Consider the following 11,551-nt stretch of genomic DNA (forward strand, 5'->3'; position numbering starts at 1 on the left):
TATCTGATCCCAACCAGACTTAGCGTGCACAGGAAATTCTTTTCCTCTCATGCCATCTGATCCTAACCAGACTTGGCATCCAAAAGCCCAATGCTTTTTCCTTCCTTGCCATCTGATCCTAACCAGACTTGGCAATTCCCCCTTTTTCCTCTGGGGTCTCAACTACCTCAAGGTAGTTAGGGTTTCCAGCATAACTGACTCATCAGTTACTTAACCAAGATTAATCATAACATTAATCATAACTCAGTTCCAGCAACTCTGTGGCCTTTGGGAAAAGTTTTAAGATTACAGCAACATGTATATAAACAGTATGATGATAACAGTTCAGCAATACATTAAGATAAATTAAAATCTGTTTAATAAGATGTTCTGGAGCAGGTAACAGCATAATGAGAAGAGCAAACAGTGCTCCTTATGGAAATCCAGAACCTCCGGACAAAACGGAACAACCTCAAGGGAATTCTGAGTTTTGGGTACAGTTGGGACCAGCAGGTCGCACAACTGACTCAACGCTATTGAGGACCTTGCAGGAGTTGAAGGATGAAATGGCTCAGTTGTGTGCAGATAACGCAAGATTGAATGTTGAACAAGAGAGGATCCTGAAAAGCTTATCTGATAAACAGCATCAACAGCAGTCACATCCGAGGCCGGAACAAGCACACATAACAGATGAACAAAGCTATCATACTGAACAGGAGGAAGCAGAGGAAAGAGGAGAGACGAGAGGAGAGAAGTTTGTCAATGCTTCTGAATATCAGACTCCCAAAAGACCCCAGATGGAGTTACACGGAGAATTTAGAAAGATTAAACCACCTCATTTTGATGGAGAATCTGAAGAAGCGGCATAGGCATGGCTGATTAATATGAATAAGTATTTTTAGGTATATGAATATGATCATCATCTGAAGGCAAGGCTGGCCATATTCCAGTTGCAAGCCAAAGCTACATTATGGTGGGAAGAGGTTAAGGTGGTGTGGGGAATAAGTGAACAGGATGTGACATGGGAATAGTTCCAAGGATATTTTAAAGAGAGGTACCTGACAGAACGTTTTTATGATGAAAAGGCACATGAATTCCACGATCTGCGGCTAGGACAGTAGACCATTGATTAATTTGTAACCAAGTTTACATCCCTGCTTTGCTACGTGCCCTATATTCGGGAAGAGAAGGCTAAAGTTCAAAGATTTGTTAGTAGCTTACCTCTGGCAATGCGAGAAAGAATAGAGTTCGATAATCCAAAAACCATGGATGAAGCAGTGCGAAAAGCAAGGCTGTGTTATCAGCAGAACAGATCAAAAGGGGAAAATCCCGGAAAGCGTTGGACAGATAAGCGAGGCAGTAAAATGCCCATGGGAAGTAAGGGAGCACGCAGCAGCTTTCAGAAAGGATTCTCGAAAGGAGCCAGCAATAAAAACTCAGCAAAATCCCAAAGTAGATTCAAGCCTCCTGCAGAATCTAAGTACAGTGAACAGCAAGTTAGATTGGACCATGAAAACACAGCTCGGTCGCCTGTTCAATGTTGGGGTTGTGGCAAACCCCATTATGTCAGGAACTGCCCTCACCAGACGGACAGCGAACAATTGTCCCAGATCTATGAAGCTTCAAAAGTAGGAGACGTGGCTCGATCAATGCCCAGAATAAACGCAGCACTGGAGGATCGGCAAGCTGATTACCAGCCGACGATGATAGAGTTCGAAGGTAAGATATTTGATCACACTGTTTCTGTTTTAGTAGACCCAGGAGCTACTTTAAGTTATATAAGTCCTAAAGTGGTAGAAAGCTGTGGTTTACAAACCACTAAATTTAAAAGCCCATGGTTAGTACAGCTGGCCACTGGGACCAAAAGACGAGTACTAACCAAAGTCAGCAGTTGCCCATTAAGGTTAGCTGGCCAAACAATAACAACTGAGTTAAATGTACTCCCTCTTGGTTCCTATGACGTGTTGATAGGAATGGACTGGTTGGAACGACGTTGGTCTGTAATTAATTGTAAAACAAAAACAGTCTCCTACAGAGATGAGCTGGGTGTGGGAAAGGAGATTCAAGGCATCCAGAAACCAGTGCAGATTCGGCCGATCACAGCCTCTCAGCTGGTTAAGTGTATCCGGAATAAGTGCCAGATTTATGCAGTACAAGTGGGGTTTGCAGATTCTGTGGATAAGGTTGCAACTGTTAAAGATATACCAGTAGTGCAAGAATTTGCAGATGTATTTCCTGAAGAGATTCCAGGGCTGCCACCCAGAAGGGATTTGGACTTCACCATTGAATTGATACCCGGAGCAGCTCCAGTGTCCCGAGCACCCTATCGGATGAGTGTGCCAGAGTTAACTGAGTTAAAAATGTAGCAGCAAGAGCTGCTAGAAAAGAAGTACATCCGCCCCAGCGTCTCTCCTTGGGGAGCTCCTGTGATGTTTGTGAGGAAGAAGGATCGGACTCTGCGAATGTGCATAGACTATAAACAGCTGAATAAACTAACAGTCAAAAATAAATATCCACTACCCCGCATTGACGAGCTGTTTGATCAGGTGAAGGGGGCGACCATCTTCTCAAAGATCGATTTGAGATCAGGATACCACCAAATTAGAATAAAAGATGAAGATATAGCCAAGACCGCTTTTCGTACTCGTTATGGACATTACGAGTTTGTGGTACTGCCATTTGGGTTAACTAATGCGCCTGCAACATTCATGTGTTTAATGAATAGTGTATTTCATCAATACTTAGACAAATTTGTATTGATCTTTATTGATGATATACTTATCTACTCCCGGAATAGGAAAGAGCATGAGGAACATCTAAGGATAGTGTTGCAGACTTTACGGGAGCATCAGTTATATGGGAAATTCAGCAAATGTGACTTCTATAAAGAACAGATCCAGTATTTGGGTCACATTATTACGAAGGAAGGTATAGCTGTAGACCCCGAAAGGATTAAAACTATAATGGATTGGCCTACACCCAAGGATGTAGCAGATATTCGGTCCTTCATGGGGTTGGCTGGATATTACCGGCGGTTTGTAGAAGGCTTTTCTAGAGTTGCTTTCCCCATTACCTCCTTGCAAAAGAAAGGAAAAGCGTTTAAGTGGACAGCAGATTGTCAGCAGAGCTTCGAACAGCTCAAGCATTTACTCACCACAGCACTTGTGCTGTGTGTGGCAGATCCTGAAAAGGAATATGTAGTCTGTACAGATGCTAGTAAGGAGGGCGTGGGTGGAGTGCTGATGCAGGAAGGCAAAGTGATTGCCTATGAATCCAGAAAGTTGAAAGAACATGAGCATAAATATTCTGCCTATGATCTGGAATTAACCGCTGTGATCCATGCCTTGAAGATGTGGCGCAATTATTTAGTAGGGAGAAATTTTCTGCTAATGACGGATCACCACAATTTGACTAGTTACTTTAGTCAACCCACTTTAAACGCAAGACAAGCCAGATGGGTGGACTTTTTGGGAAATTTCGATTTCGAAATTAAGCACTTAAAGGGAAAGGAGAACAGAGTAGCTGATGCACTAAGTCGAAAAGTGCATTTCATTTATGAGATTGGTATCAGTCAAGGATGGTCCACTCTTGACGAAGAGATTGAGGAAGCTGCAGCGCAAGATCAGATTTATTTGCAAAAGAAGCATTTGGTGCAAAATTCAAATGTCCGTTCTATACAGCAAGGTTATACCTTGAATGCAGCTGGCATATTGTGTTTTCAGAAAAAGATTTACATACCCAATCAGAGCAGTATTAAGGAAAAGATTTTGGATGAAAATCATAGAAGTCCTTATGCAGGGCATCCTGGTTACCAGAAATTAATCACCTCACTGAGAAAGGAGTATTATTGGCCGGGCATGAAGAAAGATGTTGTAGAATACCTGGCGCGCTGTTTGGAGTGTCAGCAGGTGAAAGCTGAACATCAGCATCCTGCGGGACTGCTACAGCCAATACCCATACCAGAATGGAAATGGGAGACCATAACCATGGACTTCATTACCGGTTTGCCGAAGACCAAAAGGAATAATGATTCGATAATGGTAGTAGTGGATAAACTCAGTAAGTCAGCTCACTTTATACCGGTTCAATCCACTTATCGTGCAGCTCAAATCGCAAACATTTTTATGCAAAATATATTTAAACTATATGGGCTGCCGAAGGTAATAATATCTGATCGTGATGTTAAGTTCACCTCAGCGTTTTGGAAGACCTTATTTGAAGGTCTAGGAACTCAGTTGAGATTCAGCACCGCCTATCATCCGCAAACTGACGGACAGACTGAGCGAGTGAATCAGGTGTTGGAGGACATGTTGAGAACTTATGTGATGCAGCAGCCTACACGATGGGAGGAGTACCTACACCTAGTTGAATTCGCCTATAATAATGGCTATCACTCGTCCTTGAAGATGAGCCCATTCGAAGTACTTTACGGCCGGAAGTGCCGCACACCCTCCAGTTGGGGTGGGTCGGAAGACAAACTCTTGTTAGGACCTGAAATGTTGGAAGAGATGGAGGTCATGGTGAAAAAGGTCCGAGCTAATTTAAAGGCAGCACAAGATAGGCAGAAAAATTTTGCAGATCGGAAGAGAACCTTTAAAGAATATCAAGTGGGCGAACATGTATACATCAGAGTTCGACCTAGGAAGAGTACCCTCCAATGGAATGTTTGTGCCAAATTGGCACCACGTTTTTGTGGACCATTCCAAATTCTGGCATGAGTGGGGCCTGTAGCTTATCAGCTCGCCCTACCCAGCCATATTCGGGTTCATAATGTCTTTCATGTATCAGTTTTAAAGAGATATGTGTATGACCCTAAACATGTAATAAGTTGGCAGGACATTCAGGTGAGGAGAAACTGTTATAAAGCTGTAAATTGAAATAAATACTAGTAGACAACTGATTTAATTGTTATGTGTTTCAGGTGGAACCGGAAGGAGACTTCCTGGTCGAACCAATGAACATATTAGATCAGAGAAGATTCGAGCTGCGGAAAAAGGTCATCAGCCAGGTTAAAGTGCAGTGGCAGCACTTTGGGCCTGAATAGGCCACCTGGGAAGATGAATAGATGATGCGGGATGCCTATCCCAGATTGTTTTTGGGTAAACAGCAACATCGGGACGATTTAGACTTTCAGGGGGGGGAGATGTAATATCCCCTGTGAAAAGTAATGATTGGTAAATGGCAAAAGTAATTATTGAACAAGAGACTTTATTTGAAATTATATATATATTCTGGTTATTAAATTTTGTGTTAATGGAAAAGTAATTGTGTTGACATTACTTGAACTGAGTTATGATTAATGTTATGATTAATCTTGGTTAAGTAACTGATGAGTCAGTTATGCTGGAAACCCTAACTACCTTGAGGTAGTTGAGACCCCAGAGGAAAAAGGGGGAATTGCCAAGTCTGGTTAGGATCAGATGGCAAGGAAGGAAAAAGCATTGGGCTTTTGGATGCCAAGTCTGGTTAGGATCAGATGGCATGAGAGGAAAAGAATTTCCTGTGCACGCTAAGTCTGGTTGGGATCAGATAGCGTTACTGGCGAGTCCAGTATTATTGCGGTCGAGTAGGACCTGCAATTGCTTGGGGGTGGAAGATCAAAGAGAAGTCTTCCTACGGTCGGGAGGTTTGGCAAGCAATTACAAGTAGGTTGCGGAAGAGCAGGTATGGCTCACAATGCACACATCTACTAGACATACTTTTGTTATTATTCTGTGTTGAAGGATAAACCACTGGTAATAACTGCTGTTATCCTAAGAATATATGATAAAGATGAGTAAATTGCATAATATTGTCAGAGATGGTTATTATCTGTTCCTTCTTAAGTATGAGATGTAAAGCAGATTAAATCCTTTAACTTAGACAGAGATTAATGTTAGCTGTCCGGTTCTTTAAGATAATGATAAAGAAAGATGAGATATATAACTCGGGTAAATACGAATACTAGCTAATCTTTTCCTGAGTATAACATAGAAATGAGAATAACTCTATAACAGAGATCGATAATACCACTCATTCATAACCAAGTATAAGGAAGAATAAAACCCTATTGTATTACAACAGTCTTTGCATGTAACAGAGAATATAGTCTTTGCATGTAACAGAGAATACAGGCTTATATATTATAACAGAAAACGCAGTCTTTGGTATCATAAAAGAGAATGCGGGGAAAGGCCTGCATTAGGGAAAACGTATCCCATTATAAATGCTTTGCATCCATCAAATGTAAAAGCATCATTGTTTAAACGAGAATATACAGATCTGTAAGGATTACTGAGAAACCCTAGGACGTGTTCAAGAGCCGAACCATGAACTATTACACAACAACATGTTAAAATGTAATGGATACAAGTGTTCCACATCAAAGGTAAACTATAGTCTAGCTGTATATTAAAAGCTTAAGCATTCACGTTCACAGCCATACCGAACTAGAGTCGTTCTTTATACCGTAACATGTAAACGCTCGAATGAATGAAGATATTAAATAAAGAAACCCTGGTGTAAAGCTGTGAGGAGGGTTTCAACGAAATATTTGAAACGGAACATATTCCTTTACTTGAAACATATTAAGTAAACGCGGAAATGAGACATGCAGCATTATCATATATCTTATGTGAAAATATTGGACGCCGAGGACAGAGCAGCGTAACCAGGGTTACAAGCTCTCTGAGGCGGTTATGGCCGATGGAAAACCCTGACCTGGTAACTATTGCAGCGGGAGCTTACGCTCAGCTGGTGAAGTAACTAAGCCAGAGTCGAATGGCCTTAGGGACCTTCATCTAAACGATATTAAAAACTCAAACATGCAATAGATATCTAGAAACACATTATATTATTCATTGAAAGAAAATGGCTCGACCCATTGAAACAAATGTCCAGACATTCATAAAATTACCATATCCATATACAACAAAGACCTAACAGTCATTAGAGCCGAAGCCGAGCTCAAGAACTGATGTTAGACTGTGTCTTCAAAAGAATAAAAAGTCAGTACTGTGCCTGAGACAGAACTATAAGTCTTTCATAAACTGGTAATACAACCTCGGAGTCCTAGCGAAAGGTTAAGATTCAAAAGCTAACACTACATGCCTTCAATAAACCCTGAGCTTGTGCAGGGAATAGATCTGAGACACAATATCAAAACCCTGTCAAGCGGATGAGCACGTCTTAGACTCAACTTCACAGAACTCATATGTACAGCGGCCATAAGCGGTTGAAACTTACCCGTCGGTGAGGAAGACGAGGAGAAGAAGAACCCTCGTCCCATATGGCGGAAGGACTTCATTTCTGCACAAACATTACATGTTGTTAGCATCATGTCAAACTGGTATTAACATTGTAAGAAAGCCATTGCAGTGAAACTAAACAAAAACCTTAACCAAGCCGCACCAGGTTTTCTGTAACGCAATCCCTTACCTTCAAAACAACAACGAGGCTGAATGATGGCCTGAACAGCATGCCTGAGGCCAAAGACCGATGCGGAGGAGCACCATGAGGCGACAGAGCTGGAACGAGGCGGAGGAAATGGAATGACATAATGACAACCCGAAAGTTTAGGCAAGATACAAACCCTCCAGAAGGCTACTGGCTCGTGGCGCATTGTGAACCCTTGATCTGCCGCAAGGATTGTCAACCATACGATTGTCGGTTTACCGTGGAGGCTCTCTGGCACGAAAAGCTTCAAGGCCGAGGAGTCAGGGTTATGTACAGAACGCACATGGCACAGTTGCCATCTGCCACACATCTCTCCAAATGGACGATGGAGGATGCGTACACCTGGCCGGGAATACGGTGGCCGGACAAACAATCAAACCCGATCTCTCGGGATATGTAAGACACAGATCATAATCAACATTGCATATAATCATATATATATATATATATTGTGTGGTCAACGTTGTAACTTTTCCATAAACTGTGGATTATGACCCTTCCATCCTCACATGATTAAGTATGATGTATATCGAATCATTGAAAACATCAGTAGAGAAATGTGAGCGGATATGTAGACAAATGCAAATGTAACTATATATATATCAAGCCATAGATATAACAAGTACTAATGTTAAGAGTCGGTAAGAATGCATCAGTAAATGTGTAGGTCATAGTATTATTGTTTAGGTAGAAAAGCTAATATTGTTGCATTATAATAAATAAATAAAAAATTATTTGTGGAGGCGTGACAAATTGGTATCAGAGCCAGGTTTACACCCCCTCTCTTGTACATGGTCTCAATATCTTTCTCTACCCACACTTTCTCTCAATATCCCCTTCTCATTCTCTCTCTTTATCTCCCATCCCCTATCTCTCAAACCGTCCCTATTTTCCCCATATTTCTCTCTCCCTCTGTCTCAAACCATCATTATTTTCCCATCACTCCCTCTCTCTTTCTCCCTCTCGCTTTCTTCCCCTTCTCCATATCCATATTGTCTCATGCACTCTCATGCTCCTCGCTCATCTCTCTCTTCCCTCCCTCTCCCTCTCATGCTCCCTTTGTTTCTCCTCACTGCCATGCTCCCTCTCTCTCTCCACCCCATTCTCTCCCTCCCTCCCTTGTCTCTTTCCTATAAGCCTCCCTATTTCTGTCCTCTCATTCTAACCCCACCTCCCTCTCTCCCTCTCTCTCTCTCTCTCTCTCTCTGTGTCTCATGCCCTCTCTCTCTCCATTGTTGTTACCCTCCCTCCATCTCTCGCCATCCCTATCTCCATCCATCTCCCTATTTCTCTCTCTCCATCTAATATTCTATCTCTCCCCTCTATCTCCCACCACTCTCTCTCCCTTTGTCTCTCACTTGCAGCCCCCCTTACCCGCTCTCTCTCCCACGCGCCCTCCCTCTCTCAATCTCTCACACACACACACTCTCTCTCCCCCAATTTTAGCTCCCTCCCACTATCCCTATCTCTCTTTCCCTCCTACTCTCTATCTCTCTCCCCCAACCTTGTACTCAATTTCTCTCTCGCCTTCTCACTCTCACTCTCACTCTCTCTTCCCCTCTCACTCTCCCCCCTTTCCCTTCTCCCTATCTTTTTCTATCACACCCCCACCTTTCTCTCCCTTTCCCTTATCCTCTCTTTCTCTCATGCAACTTCCTTCTCTCTCTTTCTCACACTCTCTCTCTGCCCAAAATTTAGCTCCTACTCTGTGTCCCTACCTCTCTTTTCTTACTGCTCTCTATCTCTCTCCCCTTCCCACTCTCAGCCCCGTTCTCTCTTCTGCCCCCCCTCCCAACTTTCTCTCCCTTACTCTTTGTCTCTCTTTGTCTCTCTCTCCACTTAACTCTACCTCTCTCTACCGCTTAACATTCTCTCTCACACACACACTTTTCCTCTCCCCCACTCTCTCATTCCTTTTCCCTCCCTCTCTCTCCCTCTTTCTCTCCTCTCGCCTTCCTCCTCCTCCATCTCTCCCGCCCTCTCCTCATTTCTCGAACTACCTTCATCCCTCCTCCACTCTCCCTCTCTATCTCGTCCTTCCTCTCTTCCTCTCTACTGCCCTTTCCCACCCTCTCTTTCTCTCTCTCTCTCTCGCTCTCCATCCCTCTCCCTCTTTCTACCACTCTCTCTCGCCCTCCCTCCATCTTTTCCACCATCTCTCTATCTCTCCCCCTCCTACCTTTCATCCCTCCTCCCACTACTCTCTTTATCTCCTACCCTCTCTTCCACTCCCTCTCTCCCTCCCTCTCCCTCTTTCTGTCACGCTCTCTCCCACTTCCAGCCCTATTTCCACACTCTCTCTATCTCTCTCCCTCCCATCCTTTCTCCTTCCTCCCACTACTATATCTCTCCCTTCTTCCTTTATAACCTCCCTCCTCAGCCTCTCTCTCCAACCAAACAATCTCCCTCCCTTCCTCGTTTTCTCTCTCCCCTACCTCTATGTCTCTCCCTCCTCCCTCTCTCCCACCCATCATTATTCCCTCACCCTGTCTCTCCGTGCCTACCCACTCTCTCTGTCTCCCTATCTATCTATTTCTATCCATCCCGCATTTATATGTCTATCTACACTCTAACTCCCTCTCTCCTCTCTCCTTACACCCTCTTCTTACATGTTAAAAGAATTGTATCAATAAAAAACACACATAGAAGAGAAACAATATAAATATAAACATATATTAAAAACCACAATTCATCATATATATATATATATATATTTGATTGTCATTTAAAATCAATTTATTTAAATTAATAATAAAAGAGTTACAATATCAAATACATGTTAAATTAAAATGACAGTAAATTATAATTAAAAAAAACATATTCCAAAACAATTTAAAATAACTTTAATTTTTTTATAATGGAATAAAATAATTACTAACCTTGAAAAATTATAATTATATATATATTAGAAAATCAAGATTCTGAAACAAAGTTGAGATTCTGCCAACATGAAAAATCTAAACAAAACAATTTAACCACTTTAAAAAATAAATTAAACAAATAATGAATGTAACAAAAATTATGTCAAATAGATGCATCGCCTCTCTACTTAATTGAATCATAAAAAGCTAAACATTATGCCTTCGAGAGATTGTAAATAAAAATATTGCGATAACTGTAGAGAGCTTCATGCTAGTAAGGAACTGTAGAGGAGGGCCGTTATTGTCAGCACCATGGATAATTGAAAGGACCCTCTAAATCAACCCCGAGCCGAATCGATGGAAGGAGAAGGAATTAGGCGAGAGGCATTTGATTTTACATTTTGCAGTTACACACAAATGAGAGAAGGATTAATGATGAAGGAGATGTAGTCGATAAAATGATACCAGGTCTGGCTTATATAACATAGCATGCACCAGAAATGGAGAGGTAGTCTTTAGAAATACATGAAACAGATAAGTATGAAAAATAAAATATAAAAAACTTTGAAGCACGAGAAAGAAGCATACATACGTGGAAGCACGAGACAGAGGCATACGTACGAGACAGAAGCGTGATTGGTTTCCGCAGCAATTCAATTTCATCCCGGAGAGGTGGTTTGCGAGCGGAGCAGAGGTCCAATTCCATTTCCCCAGCAGAGGTGGTTAGCGAGCAGCGCAGATGTTCGAGAGCAGAGCAGACCAAAGGTCCGCTTCCCCTGAACGCCACCCCCCACTAGGCCAAACTCAACCATAGGACCAACCCTCCTCTATCACAATGGGCTCCGCAGTCGGCACAGCTTACTCAATCTCTGATGTGTGGAGCGCTTCCGACACAACACAACACAAAACAATGGTTTGACAACCGTGACAAGAGTTGTTCCCACAAATCGCTTTTATTACTTTTCTGTCCATCATCTATCTTTATAAATCGCTTTTTTTTTTACTTTTTGTATTTTTTTTTTTGCTTTTCTCTCTATCAGCTATGTTTATTTTTTTGCTTTTCCCTCTGTAATTAAAATTGTTTTTTTTGCTTTTTCTAACGGTTAGAAATTTCTTTTCTTCTTTTTTTCTAACTTTTCTTGCTTTTCTCTCCGACGGCTATTCTTAAAAATTGATTTTCTTGATTATCTAACGTTTCAATTTTTGTGGTGGACCCCGGAGGGTTCGAAGCTGGAGTTGTAACAGTTTAACTTGAGTGAGAAAGGTTCGAAGCTGGA

The 11,551-nt window shown here is 42.0% G+C and overlaps 1 protein-coding gene across 1 annotated transcript; it reads left to right on the forward strand.

The window, feature by feature from the left end:
* The first annotated feature begins 2,942 nt into the window (after positions 1-2,942).
* Positions 2,943-6,723, forward strand: LOC149249618 (uncharacterized). The gene is made up of 4 exons (XM_089453426.1): positions 2,943-3,236; positions 3,702-4,038; positions 4,901-4,975; positions 6,575-6,723. Exons 1-4 carry the CDS (start codon positions 2,943-2,945, stop codon positions 6,721-6,723), a joined length of 855 nt encoding a protein of 284 aa, XP_089309552.1.
* Positions 6,724-11,551: the final 4,828 nt, after the last annotated feature.

This window comes from Pinus tabuliformis, chromosome 7 (genome assembly GCF_031772625.1).
Source record: "Pinus tabuliformis cultivar Carrire ecotype Pingquan chromosome 7, CPIR1, whole genome shotgun sequence".
NCBI classification, from domain to species: Eukaryota; Viridiplantae; Streptophyta; class Pinopsida; order Pinales; family Pinaceae; genus Pinus; species Pinus tabuliformis.